Source organism: Peromyscus californicus, unplaced genomic scaffold, assembly GCF_007827085.1.
Source record: "Peromyscus californicus insignis strain IS unplaced genomic scaffold, ASM782708v3 Scaffold_4__1_contigs__length_199733344, whole genome shotgun sequence".
Lineage (NCBI taxonomy): Eukaryota > Metazoa > Chordata > Mammalia > Rodentia > Cricetidae > Peromyscus > Peromyscus californicus.
The window spans coordinates 27,750,083-27,772,946 of record NW_026294562.1 but is presented as its reverse complement, the minus strand read 5'-3'; the positions used below and the strand labels follow the sequence as shown (position 1 = coordinate 27,772,946).

General features: G+C 40.1%; 1 protein-coding gene and 1 pseudogene across 1 annotated transcript in view; one reads left to right on the top strand and one right to left on the bottom strand.

The window, feature by feature from the left end:
- The window catches only part of Slc16a12 (solute carrier family 16 member 12), an 88,542-nt gene that overhangs the window by 21,563 nt on the left and 44,115 nt on the right, over positions 1–22,864 (bottom strand). Inside the window, exon 2 of the mRNA XM_052713191.1 lies at positions 3,218–3,465. Coding sequence (XP_052569151.1) covers positions 3,218–3,327 — 110 coding nt within the window. The 5' untranslated portion in view covers positions 3,328–3,465. The remainder of the gene's footprint in view (positions 1–3,217; positions 3,466–22,864) is intronic.
- LOC128095768 (uncharacterized) lies at positions 14,322–14,422 on the top strand (annotated as a pseudogene).

The following is a 22,864-nucleotide window of genomic DNA, read 5'->3' as shown; positions in this document are numbered from 1 at the left end:
CCATGTGGTTGCTGGGAATTGAACTCAGGACCTCTGGAAGACCAGTCAGTACTCTTAACCGCTGAGCCATCTCTCCAGCCCCAAGATGTATTTTTTAAATAGAAAATCGAAGCATAGTTGTCCCATAGACACTGATTATCTACTAGGCAGATTACCCTGGCTTTCATTTCTTGTTCTCCTCCCCAGTTCTCTTGGCTGCTTCTTGGTTTGTGACATTTATATGGCCAGGCTGGCTCATTACCACACTTTCTCATCTGCCATTATTCTGCTCAAGTATTCTTATCTTGGCCTCTTCTGTTGACCCTTGGCACTTTGCCTTGACTGCCAGCCAGTCTTCTTTTCTGCTTTCTGACTAAATTCTGGGCAGTTTAGGAGTGGTGATGAAGGGCAGACACTGATGCAGTTTGAGACATCTTTCTCTTTTATTTCTGCCCAATTCTTCTACCCTTTATGGCTTCACTCCAAGGACAACTTCTCTAGAAAGCCTGCCCTCAACTTCCAGGCATGAATTTGTCTCTATGTAAATCACATTTTAATTCTATATTGACCAAAGTTAATATACCTTTTTGATGACCTACATCAGGAGCTTGGAAGCCCATCTGTAAATGGGTGGCTTGTCTTTTTTGGTAGGTTGTTGAATCCTTTGACTACCACCAAAGGTCATAAACTTCATATTTGGTCAATATGGATGATTTTGTTCATATTTCAGCTAATTGTGCATGAGTCTACCATAAAATAGCCAATGTATCTATGGTTGTAGAAGCCTCTAGTACAGAGTTATGTCTTCAATGAATGTAAAATAATCATTAATGGAACTGGTTTTAAATTAATTAAAAGGACAACCTAAAAAAGCTATGAGGCTTTCAGCCTTTGGTGGTAGTCAGAGATTCAGCACCATGCCAAATAAGACAATTCACCCATTTACTGATGGTTTTCCAAACTCTTGATGTAGGGGATCAAGTATATATGGACTCCTACTCCAAGTTCTCTTGTAGTTTCAGAAAGTTCAATGAATGCATACACAGTCACTCATGTGGAGTTGTTTGTATAAGAATTGGTGTAATATCTCCTATGGCTAATCAACAACAGAACAGAGAGGGTAGAGGCCCCCTGGAAAACAAATTTAGAGAGATGCATCCCCTTGGCACCATGATTTATTATCATTGGTATAACAACAATAAATCATTATCCTTAGATAGGAGGTAGCCCATCTTCAGACAATACTTCCTGTAACCAAGGCATTTAAAAACTCTGTGTCTAATACTACAGCTGATCTTGATGGTACTGAAGATAAGCTACAAAGTGTGGATGGGGTGCAGAAGTGCGGTATATTATGAGAATAGGATAAGAAGTTATTTAGTCATATTCTAGAAAGAGCAGTAGTGATTTCTATGGGTGTGGATATTTGTGTGTCTGTGTGCATGTACTTTGAGTCTGTAGATGATGAGTGTGTGCACTGTATTCAAAACAGATAAATTTAAAAAATTAGGATCCCAGTATTCAAAATAGGTAAATTTAAAAAATTAAGATCCCAGTATTCAAAATAGGTAAATTTAAAAAATTAAGATCCCAATTTATCTCTATCCTGGCAGCCATAAATATAGGTAAGTCACTTAGCCTTGCCACTAAGCAGGGATAAATGTGCCCATTTTGCCTAAATCAAAAGGCTCACATGAGACAATGTGATTGACAGAAGAATCTTAGTGTTGCCACCAGGAGCACTATGGACAACCTTGGGAGGACACAAATTCATCCTGAAGATTTGATTACCCAGAATACTATAGCATAAGCCCTACTTATAATGCAATGAGCCCACTTCCAGAACTTTCCTCTTATGGGACTAATAGAAGTTTCCATTTGTAAGAAGCTACACAAAAGAATTCCTTTTTAATTATACAACCTCCTCACACTCAGAATGTAGAAGGAAGAAAATCAGACTCAATATGAAATTATTTTGAAAAAAATCTCTAATTTATTAGGACACATAACCAACAAACCTTAATGGTGACAAATATAAACCTCTGCACTGTATCTGTTGGCATACAGATATCAATATCTTCATTTATGATATCAAATGAAGTTTTTCATGCAAATACTTTCTTGTACTGTCAGAGAAAAGAAACTCAGTTCCATTTGAGAAAAAGTGAAGAAAGAGCAATCATATGCATATCAGAAGTATTAGTTCATATATATATGAAGTGAGCTAGTTGAACATTAAGTATGTTGAGCCCCATGCCTCTGGGGGAAAACAAATGAGTGAGGACCAAAGGGTCACTATTTTTATACAGTTGCTTTTCTTCAACCTAAAATCCAGCCACCATCACCAGTGTCAAAATACAAAGTGAAGCACAGGAATTTGAATTCTAGGTTTGACACTTCCCAGTCTCAATACTTACCAAACAAAATGGTTTTCAGGATTCTTTGAAGTTCTATAGTTTCCCTCCCGAGAGGATATAGATTCTAACCTTACACAAGCTTGGCTCGAATATGAGGTGTTCACAAACCTATTATAAATTTTATAACTATACTTCAGTCATGGGCATATTTTTCCTTATTCCTATACTGCAAGCTTGAAGATATATTGCATACTATAGTCTCTTGCTATAGTGTTTTCTCATTTATGGGTTATGAATCATAAATGCAATTGTTTCCACTATAAAATCTAAATGATTAATACTTATCCTAATTAAGATTTCTCATTAATATATCATATCTAAGAAAAAGAAACTTATAAAGATCATCTTATATATCCCAAAGCCAACTCAGTTTATACTAACTTAATCTTCTTAGGTATGCATTTAGCAATTCTTTATAATCCCTAGAAAACTGATTTCTTTACAAAAATACCATGGAAAAATTCCTCTTCTAATGAAAAAAATCATGACAATTCTCCTGTTATTTTATATAGGAGAAGTTTATGTTTTCACACTAAAAAATAAGCACAATATGGAAATTAGGAAGAATTATGTATCACATACTTCCACATTTTGTAGAGATACTCATGAAAACAAATTTATGGATTAGACTTTGCCCAACACATTCAAAAATTCCTAAGTGTCCTAACATATATCATATATTACGGAAGAGACCAATACCCGGGCCTCTGTAGCATTGTAGTATCATAACTTGCAAAGCAAAAGATACATGAGCAGCCAAACACACATATAAAATGGCATGAGGTCATCCTTAACAAATCAAGAAGGAAAGACCTACTTACCTGGTGACTGCTCTGGTGCAGATGGTAACAAGAAAGCATCCAGCTACAATCATCCAGCCCCAGCCTCCATCTGGAGGGGCTACCGACCCAGCTCTAGTCACCTTTGCCATGGTTTGAAGTCTGGTTTTCTTCTCCTTCCAAGTTACTTCAGCAGTAAGTTATGATCTTGAAAGTTTGCTACCCAGTAACTCCCTGTTGATATTCAAAGTTGATATAGGATGCTACCTGGCACAGGGGTTACTGGCCATCTAAAATGAAAACAAAGACATGCTTTTACTCTATTGCCATGTTCAAGGGTGCATTTTTTCACTTGATAAGTAATTATTACTTTCCTATTAATATGATTACTTATTACCATGAATCCTGGGGCATGGTAAAGACCAGTAGCTGTCCTTTTAAAAAAGTCTTTAGCTTGCCCCAGACCCCATCCCTGGGCACCAGCCACTCCAGGGAAGACCTGCCCAACTTGGCCCCAGTTTCTGGCCACTGGGCAGGTTCCCTGCTAGCCCCACCGGGAAGGATCCCCTTCTCCAAAACCCCTGGCAGACCCTGCAGTCTCCACGTCCTGCCACCACGCCCATCCGCCTGAGCCCCAAGCCTCTTCCTGAGACTTAGAGGCCAGCCCCCAGCTCCCATCGTGCCCTGGACTTCCCTTTTGGAGCACAGGTCTGTGTGAACCAAGTGTGCGGATAAGGCCAAGAACGAACCACAAGGACATGGGCAGACGTCAAGGCAGAAACATATACAACAAAATGAATAGCAATACAGCATCACCAGGCCCTAGCTCTCCTCCAACACCTAGACCTGAACATCAGAAATTGGAAGAAGCAGAAGAAAACAGCCTTATGAATGACATCATGAAGAAGCTAGAGGCTTGTGTAGAGGAAAAGACAAAAAAATGTGAAGAACGCTGTAAACAACTAGAGGAAAGGGCAAACAAATTAGAAGAAATCAATAAAGTCCTGGAAGAAAACAATAAAGTACTGAGAGAAAATCAAGAAAAATCAATGAAACAAATGAAGGAAACAGTCCAAGACCTGAAAAGGGAAATAGAAAAAATGAAGAAGACACAAACAGAGGGAATGCTGGAAATAGAAAATCTGAGTAACCGATTGGGAACTTCAGATGCAAGTATAATCAACAGAATGCAAGAGATGGAAGAGAGGATCTCTAGCGTTGAAGATACAGTAGAAGAAATACATTCATCAGTCAAAGAAAACACTAAAGCCAACAAAGTCATGAACCAAAATGTCCAAGAAATTTGGGACACCATGAAAAGACCAAACCTACAAATAATAGGGGTCGAAGAAGGAGAAGAATACCAACTCAAGGGCACAGAAAATATATTCAACAAGATCATAGAAGAAAACTTTCCCAACTTAAAGAAGGAAATGCCTATGAAGATACAAGAAGCTTATAGAACACCAAACAGACTAGACCCCCCAAAAAAAGTCTCCTCGCCATATAATAGTTAAACAACTAAACGTACAGAATAAAGAAAGAATATTAAGAGCAGCAAAGGAAAAAGGCCAAGTGACATATAAAGGCAAACCCATCAGAATAACACCCGATTTCTCAATGGAGACTTTGAAAGCCAGAAGGACCTGGACAGATGTAATGCAGACACTAAGAGACCATGGATGTCAGCCTAGACTAATATACCCAGCAAAACTTTCAATCACCATAGATGGAGCAAACAAGACATTCCATGACAAAGCCAGATTTAAACAATACTTATCCACAAACCCAGCCCTACAGAAAGCACTAGAAGGAAAATTCCAACCTAAGGAAGTCAGATACACCCTCGAAAACACAGGCAACAGATAAAGCCACAGCAGTAAACCCCAACGTATAGAAGTACACACACATCACCACCAAAAAATAACAGGAATGAACAATCACTGGTCATTAATTTCCCTCAATATCAATGGACTTAACTCACCTATAAAAAGACATAGGCTTACAGAATGGATACGAAAGCAGGACCCATCTTTCTGCTGCATACAAGAAACACATCTCAAATCCAAAGATAGACACTACCTAAAAATAAAAGGCTGGGAAAAGACTTTCCAATCAAACGGTCTTAAGAAGCAAGCGGGTGTAGCCATCCTGATATCCAGCAAAATAGACTTCAAACTAAAATCAATCAAAAGAGATCAAGAAGGGCATTACATACTCATCACAGGAATGATCCATCAAGATGAAGTCTCAATTCTGAATATTTATGCCCCAAACACAAGGGCACCCACATATGTAAAAGAAACATTACTAAAGCTTAAATCACATATAAAACCCCACACATTAATAGTGGGAGACCTCAACACCCCACTTTCACCACTGGACAGATCTCCCAAATTGAAACTTAACAGAGAAATAAAGGACTTAACTGATGTCATGACTCAAATGGACTTAATCGATATCTACAGAACATTCCATCCTAACAAAAAAGAATATACCTTCTTCTCAGCATCCCATGGAACCTTCTCTATAATCGACCACATACTTGGCCACAAAACAAATCTAAACAGATACAAAACAATTGGAATAACCTCCTGTGTTCTATCAGACCACCATGGTCTAAAGTTGGATTTCAACAACAACAAAAACTACAGAAAACCTACAATCTCATGGAAACTGAATAATACCCAACTGAATCACCAATGGGTTAAGGAAGAAATAAAGAAAGAAATTAAAGACTTCCTAGAGATCAATGAAAATGAAGACACCACATATCCAAATTTATGGGACACTATGAAAGCAGTACTAAGAGGGAAATTCATAGCACTAAATGCCCACATAAATAAGTTGGAGAAATCTCACACTAGTGACTTAACAGCACACCTGAAAGCTCTAGAACAAGAAGAAACACAGTCTCCCAGGAAAAATAGATGCCAGGAAATTATCAAAGTGAGAGCTGAAATCAATAAAATAGAAACAAAGAGAACAATACAAAAAATTAATGAAACAAAGAGTTGGTTCTTTGAGAAAATCAACAAGATAGACAAGCCCCTATCCAAACTAACCAAAAGACAGAGAGAGAGCATCCAAATCAACAAAATCAGAAATGAAAAGGGGGACATAACAACAGACATTGAGGAAATCCAGAGAATCATCAGGTCATACTTCAAAAACCTCTATTCGACAAAACTGGAAAACCTAAAAGAAATGGATAACTTTCTGGATAGGTACCACATGACTATGTTAAATCAAGACCAGATAAACTATTTAAATAGTCCAATAACCCCTAACGAAATAGAAACAGTCATTAAAAGTCTCCCAACCAAAAAAAGCCCAGGACCAGATGGTTTCAGCGCAGAATTCTACCAGATCTTCAAAGAAGAGTTAATACCAATACTCTCTAAATTGTTCCACACAATAGAAACAGAAGGAACATTACCAAACTCCTTCTATGAGGCTACAATTACCCTAATTCCTAAACCAAACAAGGATACAACAAAGAAAGAGAACTACAGACCGATCTCCCTCATGAACATTGATGCAAAAATACTCAATAAAATACTGGCAAACAGACTCCAAGAACACATCAAAACAATTATCCACCATGATCAAGTAGGATTCATTCCAGGGATGCAAGGGTGGTTCAACATACGAAAGTCCGTCAATGTAATACACCATATAAACAAACTCAAAGAAAAAAACCATATGATCATCTCACTGGATGCAGAAAAGGCAGTTGACAAAATCCAACACCCCTTCATGATAAAGGTCTTGGAGCGATCAGGAATACAGGGAACATACCTAAACATAATAAAGGCAATTTACAGCAAGCCAACAGCCAACATCAAATTAAATGGAGAGAAACTCAAAGCAATTCCACTAAAACCAGGAACGAGGCAAGGCTGTCCGCTCTCCCCATACTTATTCAATATAGTACTTGAAGTTCTAGCCAGAGCAATAAGACAACATAAGGAGATTAAGGGGATACAAATTGGAAAGGAAGAAGTCAAGCTTTCCCTATTTGCAGATGACATGATAGTATACTTGAGTGACCCCAAAGATTCCACCAAGGAACTGATACAGCTTATAAACACCTCCAGCAACATAGCAGGATACAAGATCAACTCAAAAAAATCAGTAGCCCTCCTATATACAAGGGACAAAGAAGGGGAGAAGGAAATCAGAGATACATCACCCTTTACTATAGCCACAAATGACATAAAATACCTTGGGGTAACACTAACCAAGCAAGTGAAGGACCTATATGACAAGAACTTTAAGTCCCTGAAAAAAGAAATTGAAGAAGATGTCAGAAAATGGAAAGATCTCCCATGCTCATGGACAGGCAGGACTAACATAGTAAAAATGGCAATCTTACCAAAGCAATCTACAGATTCAATGCAATCCCCATCAAAATACCAACACAATTCTTCACAGACCTGGAAAGAATAATACTCAACTTCATATGGAAAAACAAAAAACCCACGATAGCCAAAGGAATCCTGTACAATAACACAACTTCTGGATGCATCACGATTCCTGACTTCAAGCTCTACTATAGAGCTACAGTAATAAAAACAGCTTGGTACTGACATAAAAACCGACATGTGGACCAATGGAATCGAATTGAAGACCCTGACATTAATCCGCACACCTATGAACATATAATTTTTGACAAAGAAGCCAAAAGTGCACAATGGAAATAAGAAAGCATCTTCAACAAATGGTGCTGGCAAAACTGGATATCAACATGTAGAAGGCTGCAAATAGATCCATATCTATCACCGTGCACAAAACTTAAGTCCAAGTGGATCAAGGACCTCAACATAAATCCAGCTACTCTGAACCTGCTAGAAGAGAAAGTAGGAAGTAGTCTTGAATGCATTGGCATAGGAGACCACTTCCTAAATAGAACACCAGTAGCACAGACTCTGAGAGAAACAATCAATCAATGGGACCTCTTGAAACTGAGAAGCTTTTGTAGAGCAAAGGATATGGTCAACAAGGCAAAGCGACAGCCTACAGAATGGGAAAAGATCTTGACCAACCCCACATCTGACAGAGGACTGATATCCAGAATATATAAGGAACTCAAGAAATTAGACATCAAAATGCCCAACAGTCCAATTAAGAAATGGGCTATAGAACTAAACAGAGAATTCTCAACAGAGGAAACTCAAATGGCCGAAAGACATTTAAAGAATTGCTCAACATCCCTAATCATCAGGGAAATGCAAATCAAAACAACTCTGAGATACCACCTTACGCCTGTCAGAATGGCTAAGATCAAAAACACTGAAGACACCTTATGCTGGAGAGGATGTGGAGCTAGGGGAACTCTCCTCCACTGCTGGTGGGAATGCAAGCTTGTACAACCACTTTGGAAATCAATATGGCGCTTTCTTAGAAAATTGGGAATCCATCTCCCCCAAGATCCAGCTATACCACTCTTGGGCATATACCCAAGGAATGCTCAACCACACCACAAGAGCACTTGTTCAGCTATGTTCATATCAGCATTGTTTGTAATAGCCAGAACATGGAAACAACCTAGATGCCCTTCAACTGAAGAATGGATAAGCAAAATGTGGTACATATACACAATGGAATACTACTCAGCAGAGAAAAACAATGACATCATGAGGTTTTCAGACAAATGGATGGATCTAGAAAAAATCATCCTGAGTGAGGTAACCCAGACTCAGAAAGACAAACATGGTATGTACTCACTCATAGCAGGATACTAGACATGAAACAAGGATGACTTGTCTGCTACTCACATCACCAGGGAGGCTACCTGGAAAACAGGACCCCAAGAAAGACACAGGGATCGCCCAATGACAGAGAAATGGAATGAGATCTACATGAACAGCCTGTACATGAGTGGGGGTAGTGTAAGGCGAGGGTCGAGGGAAAGAGAGCTTGAGGGAGCAGGAGATCCCAGCTGGATCAACAACAGAGAGGGAGAACAAGGAATAGGAGACCATGGTAAATGAAGACCACATGAGAATAGGAAGAAGCAAAGTGCTAGAGAGGCCCACAGAAATCCACAAAGATACCCCCACAATAGACTGCTGGCAATGGTCGAGAGACAGCCCGAACTGACCTACTCTGGTGATGGGATGGCCAAACACCCTAATTGTTGTGCTAGAAACCTCATCCAACTACTGAGGGATCTGGATGCAGAGATCCATGACTAGGCCCTGGGTGGATCTCTGGGAGTCCAATTAGCGAGAATGAGGAGGGTTTATATGAGCGAGAATTGTTGAGACCAAGGTTGGATAAAGCACAGGGACAAATAGCCAAACGAATGGAAACACATGAACTATGAACCAATGGCTGAGGGGTCCCCACTGGATCAGGCCCTCTGAATGGGTGAGACAGTTGATTGGCTTGATCTGTTTGGGAGGCATCCAGGCAGTGGGACCGGGTCCTGTGCTCATAGCATGAGTTAGCTGTTTGAAACCTGGGGCCTATGCAGGATTGTTTGGCTCGGCCTGGGAGGAGGTGACTAGACCTACCTGGACTGAGTCTACCAGGTTGACCTCAGTCTGTGGGGAAGGCTTTGCCCTGGAGGAGATGGGAATGGGGGGGGGGGTTTGGGGGGAAGGTGAGGGGGACGGGAGGGGAGAGAACAAGGGAATCCGTGGCTGATATGTAGAACTGAATTGTATTGCAAAAAAAAAAAAAGTCTTTAAATGTAAAAATGTTTTTACATTCAAAATATTCACAGTCCTTGAGAAGTTACCATTCCTTCAGAAAATTATGAAATATTTGAAAAAAAAACAAAAAAACTGAGACAGTAGCTTATATTAAACCAAAAATATACATGTGATGTCATATAAACCTTAAAAAGCATTAACACAGGCAATGTGAATATAAAGTACCTTTAAATTATTTCCCATGACACACCTACAATTTAAATTCTAAAATATATATAAATACTAGCATAATCTAAAATATATTTACATATCAAAGTATAATGTTTATTTCTGAGATAAAAGATGACAAAACTACAGATGTATACCAGTTCAAATATCAAAGAGCCACATAAATTTTTCATGTACAGCAAGAACGTTACTCTTTCTATCTAGGTGTTCCTGTGTTGTTGAGAGTATACACCATCATTGCTGAAAAGAAGGAAAAACAGCAAGGGAGAGAGAATACAGTGTGCTTGCTAAAGCGACACTCAGTCCTCAGCCAAGCCAAGGGACGAGGCTGAGAAGCATTTCACAGCCCTGGCCATTTATAAGGATTCAAACACAGAGCAAAGAAAACTTGTATGTCACAGAAAGCAGTGGTAAATATACCACAGTTTCAGTTCCATCTCCACAAAGCACCTGTACTACAAGGCAAAGAGAATAATTTTGGAGGCATCACAAGATCTGACTTCATGCCACACCACAGGGCCACATAAATAGCTCCTGGCACAAAAACAGACATGTATATCAATGGAGTATTAAGAAACATCCAAAATTAAACCCTTGCAGTTATAGCCACCTGATTTTTGATGCAGGTATAAAAATGTATGGGAAGAAAAGCCTCCTCAACAAATGGTGGTGGGAAAACTGGGTAGCCACATTCAGAAATGTGAAACTAGGTATCAACCACTCATCTTGCAAAAAAATTATTCAAAATCAAAGACCTTACTGTAAGACCAAAACTCTGAAATTATGAGAGGTAAGCAGGGAAACCAGTTCAAGATAAAGGCATAGCAAAGACTTTTTGCAAAGGTCTCTAATAACACAGAGAATAAAACCAGGAACTGATAAATGGGGATGCATAAAGTTAAAAAAAGGCTTCTGTACAGCACAAGAAATAATCAAGTAAACAGCCCATAAAATGGTAGAAAAATCTTTGCTAGTTATACATTATATAGAGAATTAATATTAACATTATATAAAGAATTAAAAATACCTCCAATATAAACAATCCAATCATTAAATAGGATAATGAAGTAAACAAGTAGTTTTCTAAAGATGAATTAGTCAACATTCTTAATGCCATCAGAAAAATGCAATTTTAAACTACATCAAGGTTTTTGTGTTGCCCCAGTCAGAATGGCCACCATTAAGAAAACAATAATAAATCTTGGTGAAGATATAGAGGAGAATTAAGCCACATACACTGTTGGCAGGAATGTGAATTAGTCTAGCCACTGTGAGAATGAGTATGGAGAGTCCTCAAAAACTAAAGCCAAAATGACTATACCATCCAGCTATACCACTCATGAGACTATGCCAAAGGAATCTAAGTCAGCACACTATGGAGATACTTGCCCATGAACATTTATTGAACACTGTACACAACAGTCAAGTAATGGAACCAGCCCAGGTATCCATCAGGAAACGAATGGATACAATAGCTGGGGTACGAAAGACAAATGTTGCTTGTTTTCTCTCACATGTGGCCTGAAGATTTTTACAGATGCAGAGAAATCATATATGCATATGTGACATGAGAATGGAGTGGGGCTGTCTGGGGCAGTGGTTCTCAATCTTCTTAACACTGTGACCCGAACACAGTGTGGTGGTGACCCTCAACCATAAAATTATTTTCATCGCTACTTCATGACTGTAATTTTGCTACTGTTATGAATCATAATGTAAATATCTGATATACAGGATATCTGATATGCAACCCCTGTGAAGGGGTTGTTCAGCCTCTAGAGGGTTCATGACCCACAAGTTGAGAACCACCAGTCTAGGGGAAGAAAGGGGTTAGCAGGAAAGAAGAGGAAGAAAAAGGGTAGGTACATGATATACTTTAATTAAATTGTCTCTATGAAACTAATCATTAGGAACAATTAATACATGGTAATACAGTTTATTTTTTTAAAAAAAATCTGTTTATAAGGAACATTAACAAAATACAAAATTGTATAAATCCAAGGCTTGGAGAGATATTTCAGCCATTAAAGGCAAAGGCTCCCAACCCAAACATCAAGCATTTGGTACCCAGCATCAACACCAAAGCCTATCTTTCCCACTTCCCCCTCCTTCTTACAGTGGCACATTGGCACATGGCCTTCATTAAAAGAAAAAGACATCTTTTAAAAACCAAGCACAATTGCACGAATCTGAATAAATTTAAGCAACAATCCTCGCCATGCTATAGTGACAACATGATAAATGGAGGTCTTCTGTGAGTCACAGTTAACCTGGATGACCATGGTGTAAGGACTATCCTCACCAGGACTAGGGAAGGCAGAGCACCACTTTAGAGGATTCAGTCCCACCACAGTTCTCCCAAAAAGCACAATCCTCAGAAAGAATGCTACTCTCCCCCTTTGACAATGGTGAAGCTTCCTCTCAGAGGAGACTCCATCGACGCTGCTGCGTCTGAACACATATGGCAATGGGCATTTCTACAGGCTTTGGATGATACAGTTAGATACCAGTCCTGGAGATTTCAAATTTACTACTGACATTTCTGTCAACAAGATGTCCACACAATGCTAAAAAGCGACAAAGGAAGAGAGAAGGGGGACCCTACAATGTTAGAACTATGGTTCCTCTTGATCACAAAACAATGCATTCAAGTTTCTCTCAAAACAGGTCAATTAACAGATGTGTCTTCCTAAAGAAATGCACAGGTTCAACATTGGGAAGCCAGGTTCCTGGAAACTTTGAAGTAGCCAGCAGTTACCATCATATTAACTTGAGCAATCTTGTAAATTATTAACCCATCTGATATTTGCCAAAAAAAAACAGCAGGGAAATCTTTTACTGATTCACCATTATGTCTAAACCTATAAACAAAGAAAGCACTACCTTTGTGAAACTCTTCATTTTACTAATAATCCTCTGATGTATTGTATTTTTACATCAACTGCTAAAATGTAATTGTAGTCTATATCTTATTCTGGCTTCAGAAAGATTTTCTCAATCAGAAACTGTATTAGAATATCCTTCTAAAACTATCCCTTAGAGTACAAATTGGAATTTAGTCCCAATTCACTTCATCCTCTTGGTGCTTCAAAGAATTTAATCATTTGCAAAGAGTTGCTAACACGATAACATTAGTTGCTATAAAGCTCTACCCTTTAGGGGAGGGGTGCATCTCTTTCCTGTTACCCTCAGTGGAGTTTTCTAAAGTAACCTCTTTTATCTGTAGAAATGCACAAATGCATGCATTCGCAGTTAGCTGGAAGGAAACTGGAATCTCTTGTTTTGGAAGCTCTGCACAGTCACTTTCCATTGCTTTCCTTCCCCGTGTCTCCTGTTTCCAGTGTCTTCCCCGTTAGCAGGATGCTTCTTCTAGAAGCTGGTTTGCAGCCATAACAGAGGTAAAGGCTGTGATGGAAAATTGCCGAGAGTGGAATCACAATGACTGTCCAAGTGACCCTATTCAGTGGTGTGACCCTGTCTGAATCACTTCCTCTCTGTCACTGTTTCCTAACTTATAAAAACAGGACACTGAACTACTGAGACCTAGTCTCTAATTCAGGTAGCCAGTTGTGGTAAGTCAGCTTTTTGTCTCTGTGACAAAATGAGAAAAACAAGTTCAATGAGGAAAAGTTGATGATGGTTCATGGTTTTAGTTTACGGTTGGCTAGGTTCATTGCTTAAAAGGCAGAGCCTCCTGTGAGGCAGAACATTACAGCAGGGAGGGTGCAGTAGAGCAAAATGGCTCATCTCAAGTTGCCCAGGAAGGAAGGGAGGGAGAAAAGAGAAAGAGAGATACAGAGACAGACAGACACACCCAGAGAGAGAGAGAGAGAGAGAGAGAGAGAGAGGCAGACACAGACACAGACACAGAGAGAGGGCAGGGGGAGCAGAGACAGACACAGACACAGAGAAAGACAGAGACAGAACACAATGACTGGTGACATGCTTCCTCCTGATAGGAAGGATAGGTTCTACCTGCTAGGAGCTCGTTCAGCTATGAACACATCAATGAATTAAACTATTGATAAAGTTAACATACTCGTGAGCCAATCACTCTCTAAAGCACTACTGGTTGGGGACCAAGCCCGAAGCATATAAGCTTCATTTTTTGTTTGTTTGTTTGTTTGTTTTTGTTTTTTGAGACAGGGTTTCTCTGTGCAGCTTTGCGCCTGTCCTGGAACTTGCTTTGTAGACCAGGCTGGCCTCGAACTCATAGAGATCCACCTGTCTCTGCCTCCTGAGTGCTGGGATTAAAGGTGTGTACCACCACATATACTAAAATTGGAATGATACAGAGAAGATTAACATGGCCCCTGCACATATAAGCTTCTTTGAAGGATGTAGTTGGAAGGTTTCTCTAGTCCCACTTGGCCCTGCGATCCCACAGCCACTTATAAAATAATCACTCTGAGGCTTAATATTATTTACAACTGTATGGTCTATGGCAAGCCTCTTGCTAGCTAGCTCTTTTTTTTAATAAATTAAACCATTTATATTCATCTGTAAGTTGCCACGTAGCCATGGCATTACTGGTCTGCTGGCATCTTGCTGCTACTTGGGCAGCAGGCTGGCATCTCTCCAGACTCTGCCTTTCTCTTTCCTGTCTCTCTCCTTGGATTTCCCACCTGCCTCTAAGCTTCCTTGCCATAGGCCAAAGAAGCTTATTTATTAACCAATGGGAACAACATATATTTACAGAAAGATATCCCCCAGCAGAAGGATACTTCATATCCAAGCCAGAAACCTGAACTAACTACATCCTTATTATGTAAGTCTTCTTGTAGAATGAGCACTGTCCATAAATTCAATTGGCTTCATTCTTTGCTAGTAATCAAGAAATATGAAATTTGTCAGCCTGACTCTTTTTTGAGCAGTTATAAAGTACTCCAGTTATATAGGAAATATTTTTGAAATAAGTCATGATAAATTGCCCTTTATTTCAAACCAGTTTCTCTCAATAGTCCTTTTCTATCACTGGAACTTCTAGAATAGTTATATCTACAGGCAAAAAACCATGGGCCATATTATGGGAAAATTGCCACCATAGAGAAAGGCAAAGTAGCCACAGAGTTAAAGGGGTGAGATTTTTTAAGTGAAGAGTGGCAAATTGCCCACATTTCTCTGAGTCCCACAGAGACATGGTGAGGTGAAGAGAGAATTACACATTAACTTAGAGGGGAAGCTGTAATATCAACGTCATGTGTGACTGTGGGAACATACAGCTTTACTGGGTACCCTGTGATGGACTTAACTAGAAAGAAGCAAAGATAGCATCTATGCATTGTCCCTCAAATCCGTACCTGGATGTTCATGTATTCTCAGTGGAGACACAGACAGTAAACAGGCGACATAAGCCAAGGTCATGGCAAAGAGAAAAGTGACTCTGTGGCAAGTACACTGAGCCAAGTGGGAGTCATGCCTGATCCTGAAGGACTCTCATAAGGAAGACGGGGAAGGTATTCATGTTCTGGCTGAGTACAAACCGGATTCCCCCAGGAGCAGATGCCGGTACCTAGACACTAGTAATATGAATCATTTTATAATGAGGTGCAGGAGACCCGAAGGGTGCTTGGTTGCCAATGATAAAACAACTCTACACAGGCTTGTGAGACCTTAGGAAAAACCAGGAACCTGACAATTCCCCCTCCACCATCACACTGACAGTACATGTGCTCCTTCCTAAACCAGACACTGCTAAGGGAAAAAAACCAAGAGAGGAGAGAAATGACCCTTACAAAGAGCGAAACCTTAGGCATGGCTGAATAATGCACACAAAAAAAGACTGCTTGTGTGCAAATAGATCAAAACTCTTAAAGATGGTTAAAAACTTTAAAACTGAGAGATGATTTACATATACTAAAACACACTTTCTAAAGATTTATTTTATTATTGATTCATGTGTATGTGTGTGTTGTATGTATGAGTGCAGTACTTATGAAGGCCAGAAGAGGATATCAGATCCCCTGAAACTGGAGTCACAGGCAGGTGTGAGCTGCCATGTGGGTGCTGGGAACTGAACTCGGGTCCTCTCAAAGAACAGCCAATGCTCTTAACTGCTGAGCCATCCCTCTAGGTGCCAAAGTACAATCATTTTAAAAACTACATTTCCATGTGTTTTGCAAATATATGCATTTGCCTAAGTATATGACCATAATCAAGGCACAGAACATTTTACCACCTACTAATGGTCCTATCATGCTCCCATGCACTAAACTAAGCATGAGGTTACCACTGATTTGCTTCTGTCAGTATAAACTAATTTGTCTCCCAAGAATTTCATTCAGTGGGGCTGGAGAGATGGCTCATCAGTTAAGAGCACTGGCTGCTCTTCCAGAGGTCCTGAGTTCAATTCCCAGCAATCACATGATGGCTCACAACCATCTGTAATGAGAACTGGTGCCCTCTTCTGGTGTACAGGCATATGTGCAGGCAGAACATTGTAAACATAACAAATAAATAAATCTTCCAGGAGTCCAATTGGTGAGAAAGAGGAGGGATTGTATGAGCGAGAATTGCTGAGACCAAGATTGGAAAAAGTACAGGGACAAATAGCCAAACGAATGGAAACACATGAGCTATGAACCAATAGCTGAGGAGCCCCCAACTGGATCAGGCCCTCTGGATAAGTGAGACAGTTGATTAGCTTGATCTGTTTGGGAGGCATCCAGGCAGTGGGACCGGGACCTGTCCTCAGTGCATGAGTTGGCTGTTTGGAACCTGGGGCTTATACAGAGACACTTGGCTCAGCCTGGGAGGAGGGGACTGGACCTGCCTGGACTGAATCTACCAGGTTGAACTCAATCCCCAGGGGAGTCTTTGCCCTGGAGGAGATGGGAATAGGTGGTGGGCTGGGGGGAAGGGGAGGGGCGGGAGGAGGGAGAACAAGGGAATCTGTGACTGATATGTAAAATTAAATTAAATTATAAAATTAAAATAAATAAATAAATAAAAAGAATTTCCTACAATATGGGATTTCTTTAGTTCAAGGCTTAAACTTGAACCACATCCATGCTAAGCATATGCTCTACCACTGAGCTACCCCTCTATAACTTTCTGATGATGTTTTGAGCTTCGTTCTGTTTGTTTTGTCCATTGCTGATTCTATTTCATTGCTCATTAGTAGTCGGTACTATGGACCCGTTACAGTTTGTTTATTCATTCACCTATGATGCACATTAGTGTTGACTCCAGTTTTAGATCATTATAAATAGAACTGTGAACAACTGTGTACAAGTGTTTTGTGGACATATGTTTTATTTTCTGTGGCAAATTTCTAGGAATGAAATAGCTGAGTCTTACGTCAGTATATACCTAAACTTAAGAAGAAACTGCCAAACTACTTGAGATGGTTGTATGATACTGTCAATAGCATACTGCATTCCAGTTACCTCTCAGTCTTCGCAATACTTGGCCTTGAGACATGTTCATTTCAGCTATTCTAGTGTGTACCTAATGATCTCATTTTAATTCTGATCTGTACTTCCCTGGTGAGAAATGCTGTTAACTACTCTCCACATTATAATTAACTATTCATAAATCTTCTTGTATGAAGAACTTATTAAAGCACTAAGATCTCATTTTACTGAGATACAAGAATTAATTATTCTAGATATGAATTTGTGTATTGCAAATATTTTCTCACACTTATGTCTTGTTAATTTCTTAGTGCTACATTTTGAAAAGCAAAGGTTATTAATTTCAAATTACTACTTTTATACTTAATTCTATTTTTATGTCAGTGATAAATGATTAAAAATTAGAGTGTAGGGAATGGAGAGATGGCTCAGGGGTTAAGAATACTGGCTGCTCTTCCAGAGGACCTGGATTTTATTTCTAGGATTCATATAATGGCTCACCATCTATAACACCAGTCCTAGGGAATCTAACCTCATCTGAACATGAAAGCACCAGGCACACACATGAAATACAGACATATATGAAGACAAAAACCTCATACACATATAATAATATAATAACATATAAGATTTATTTAAAAGTTGGAGTTAAAATACTACTTTATAAGGGCTGAAGAATTAGAAATGCTTATGAATTAATTTACCATAATATGTATATACATATTACTTAAAGACTAAAAACTACAAACAGCACTGAGAGGAACGTAAGGAGGCCTGAGAGACAGAGAAATAGAAAACCCTGTTTACTGCTTTCAAGACTTAGAGGATATCATCACTTCCCAAACTGATTAATAATTCTAATGATATCTCAACCAAAATGCTAATAGTCTCTTTTAAATAGAGAATGATAAGCAGATTCTAAAATTTGTAAGAAAATATGAAATATCTATAAAAGTCAAAGGAATTTTTAAGAGAAAGAGCAGGGGCTGGAGGGTTAGCTCTGTGGTTAACAGTGCTTGCTGCTATTGCAGAGGACTTGGGTTCAAGTCCTAGCACTCATATGAGTGGTGCTAGCTCCTACATAGAGTCCTAACTCAAAATGCTCGGTAACTCCAGTACCAAGGGATCTGGCACCCTCTTCGAGCCTCTCGTGGCATCAGGCACACACATGGTACCCAAACATGTTTGCAAGCAAAGCACTAATACACATAAAATAAAAATAAATACTTTTTTAAAAGATTGAACACAGGCTGATGACATACTAACTAATTTTAAAACCTATTCTAAATCAAAGTCAACAATGCATTTGATTGCCAATTAGATCATCAGAGCAGAGTATACTAATTCAATGGGGGGAGCAGGGAAATAAATCCAGGGACTTAAATCACACCATCTGCAGAAACTAACTCTGAATGGGTAGCAGATATTAACACAAAAGTAAAAACTATAAAACTGCTGGAAGAAAATGGGAAAAGCTCTTTAAAATCTGGGGATAGACTTTTTTTTAAGGAAGGACACAAGCCATGAATTTCCCATTCTTACATTCACTTAAAACTCGTACTGGTGAAGAATTTAGATTTATGATAGGAACAAAGAAATTGTAGGATTTCAGAGGAGGCTCTGTTGCTTCTGTTTCTGCCCTATGAAGGCATTCTTTGGGGACGTAACATTTGTAGTGCTTAGGATGTCCCATTTAGAGCTGGTCTTTCTAGACAGACCTGTTTCTGTAGAGGCAGGAGGAAGTATCTTTACTTAGTTGTGTATGTATCCTTTTGGTTTTGTGCCCTGGCATCTGAAACGGTGCCTGGCTCCACTTGCTAAGCCCGGCTGATTGTACATCTCTTGTGGACACTCACTGAGAAACACCTTGCCTGTCAGTCACATTTTGTGCTCATTTTAGACAACAAGGAAACATTTGGTTCTGTCCCAACCAAGAACTAAGGCTCATTCAGTGCTCTGGCCTTTGACTAGGAAACCCTGAGGGATCATGTACATTAGAGACTATTAAAGGGCAAATGTCCAAGTATGATAGGGGAGAATTTCAAAAGAGCCTTGGAGCCTTTACGTCTGCGCTGCAAAGTATTCCAGCTGGTGACTTTGCAGACTCTCATTCAGGGGCAAACTTAAATCCAAGGACTGAGATGGGAGAATGTTATTAAAAAATAAAAGTTTCTGTTCAATTTGGACAGGCTCAGGCCAGGTCCAAGCTATTATTGTCTGCTTAGAATCCTTGGCATTAGGTACACCTGCAGCTGAACATGGGGTTACATATTTTTGTTGTTTAATCACCTTCCTTGTGTGTCATGGCAAAACAAACAAACAAACAAACAAACAAAAAACCCATGTTATTCTTGGGTAAAGAGAGACTATTGTTTTGCTCTTCCTTTCTTCCTTTCTGCTTCTCTCTCATTAGTCCTCAGACAGATCCTAGTAACAAGCCAGTAACTACCAGCTTCCACCAGAATGCTTTGGATGTCTGTCAGGGACCTTTGGGCACTAAATTGCAACACTGATCTCTGAGGAAGGAGCTGCCACAGTTTCTACAGTGTGTCTGCTATTTTGACGCTATAAATACTTTATATAAAACCCGGAATAAACACCCAAGGGATTCGAATGGTATTTGACCCACAGAAAGGAAGGAGCAGGTGCAACTAGTGCTTCCCAGCAGTACAGAAAACAAACTGCTTTCCCCCGCCCAGTCAGCTCCTGGTCCACACAGTCCATGACTCTAGGCAACGATAGACAGTGTTTACGGCTAAGCTGACTACAATGTACTTCAACAGCAAGAACTTGTCCCAGATTTCCATTTTCAACAGTGACAGAGTTCTTCTCTCTCTTATTTAGAAGAATTGGAGTAAGTGAAAGCCCTGAGCAGAATCTTCTTTGGGACGTCATCGATGGTATAGACTGATGTGGATATTGAGATCAAGATGGCTGATACAGAGACAGACATTCCATATAACTAAGTACAGGCAAAAAAAAAACCTGGCATGAAGCTGGTGCTTGGTATTTATGCAGTCCGGTGAATAATTTTCATCTAACTCAATGTTATTTTTGCAAATTCTCTAATGCCAGTTTACACCATTAGAGAATATGGCATTATGAAGTCAGATCACATTATACTAAGGACATCTTGGCTCCAGAGGAGAGCCTGGGGTTGGAGATACATTGCACAAGGTCTCTCTTTTTTTTTTTTTTTTTTTGTCACTAGGAAGCCTGTTATTGAAGCACAACGGTACTGTCTGTACCACATTTCCTCACTCTGTAATTGCTGTGCACCGTCATATTGTTGAGACAGGAGGGTCGGTGAGTCAACTATTTCAGCTAGCTAGAAGTTAACCCTTTGCATTGTGGAATATTGTGAGAACTGTTGTTTGGAAGTGAGGCTAAGTTGGTAGCTGGAAGCAAAGAGTAGTCAGTAAGCATTGAACTTCCCCAGCTCTCTAGTCTGAACATTTTCTCAAATCACATAGAGCTGGTACAAGGAGCTTGAGAAATGGGGTAAGAATTCACCCATTCTTTCTCTGTTCTTTATAGCCACTGCAGCCAGCATTCCCAGAACCTACGTCACGAAGCCCTAAGTGACTACATCTCACTGGGAACACAGGGCATCCTCTGACAATAGAATGGGACAAGCAAGTCTGGAAGCAGAACTTCGCTGGCAGGCTTCACATCTCCTTCCTTTTGCAGAGTGGCTAAAAGGGAGCGTGGGCCTTGGGAGGGCTCACCTACAGAGCCTGGCATGCTGCCCGCTGTCTGCCCCACATGCACAGGCCATCAAATTCCACAGGCCCTCAGAGATGTTTATTTTTGTGTTCTGTAGCCTCTGTTCACTGCTTGAGCCACAGCAGGTCACACAAAGGACAAGGTGTAGCCGAGACTGAGAACAGACTGCAGCCTTTTTCTTCTCTTTCATTCTTCTTGCGCCCTAAGACTCAGAACCTACATTTCCTTCTTGAAGTGAAAAAGTTAGACCCAATTTTACAAAACTTTTTTCAGGTTTGGCTTAGCCATCTCTCTCCCTGTCCTCCTAAGAACAGTGAGAAATGAATCATTGGATTTCACCTTCTAATTTCGGGCCCAAAAAGTCCTTGTCACAGCAAACATCTCAGAACTAGGTCCCAACTTTTCTGTATGTGAGTATGATCCATATATTTGAAAACACGCCCTTAGCCAAGCTGGAAATAGTCATATCATTAACACAAATTATCTGATGGAATATATAAAGACATCAGGTAAGATGAACTTCATAGATTCAGATAAACTGCATTTCATGGGGCTCACTAAGGCATTTCTATACATTTGAAAATCATGATGATGTGTAGTAAATCCCACTGACTGACAACACTGCACATATATGTGGATTTGCAGTCCCTGGACTTGTTTATTTGTCTTCCAGGCCTGAGGCTCCCAGAGCAGAAGCCCCTCTGTTGATGCAGGATAGCTGTGGAGAGCATGGATTCCTACTGGTTAGCAACATGTAAGGTCCAACAGGAACTAGGAAGTGGGAGAAAATTCAGCAATGGCTCAATTCACAAAGGTATGGGCAGTTGAAAAATCCAATAAAGGGGATGGTAACACCCGACAGCTGTCATCATGTGATGCCTGAGAAGGCAAAGGGAGAGAGCAGCTGGGGGACCCTTGGTGGCCTGCTGTAGAAGATCCTGGGGAAAGGAAAACAGCCACCCTACAAGATGTGACAGTGCCACAGTGAAGGAGATACATTTGTGCACCATCCGCAGGTTCCGCCTGCCTTCACAATGCCAGGGTGGGGTTTTTTGAACCCACTGAGAACCCAGCTGATGCTGCCCATGCTGCCAGCTTCCAGAGGAGGACAGGGTAGAAAATCAGATGGTGAGCGAACCTAAAGAAACCAATGAAAATGGCTGCATGGTAGCATCCCCCAGGGGCTGCCTTGCCTTGCCTTGCACACACTAGGGCTGTGGTCAAGTCTGGAGCTGGTGCTCAGCCTCATATTTAAGCTATAAGTCTCTGCAGTTACCGAGTCAGATCTTTCAGTGTTCCGAATATAAAACTTACTTATGAGACTGGCCTCTCCATTCTCTGTGAAACATAGGCACTCCCTGGGCTTCAGCCAGCTGTCACCTTCAAACACTTGATGCAAAAACCTCAATCTCTGTTCCTCATCTTTCTGCCAAGTTGCAGGTTTCTTATCGGTCAGTAAGACGCCTTGAATGCACATGTCCAGAGAAGTACTAGCTAGTCATTTCTGGAAATACTTTAATTTTTCAAGATTAGTTTAGTTCTTCTACAGTTTTATACATGTGTATAATACATTCTGATTATTCTCTCCCTACACCCTCTCTCATCTCTCCCACCCCCATCATCCCCTCCTCCTCCTTGCCAGTCCCTTTCCCAGATTTATAACTTCTAAAACAACAACAAAAAGAACTCCACATTCCTCTAAACAAAATTCTCCTTGC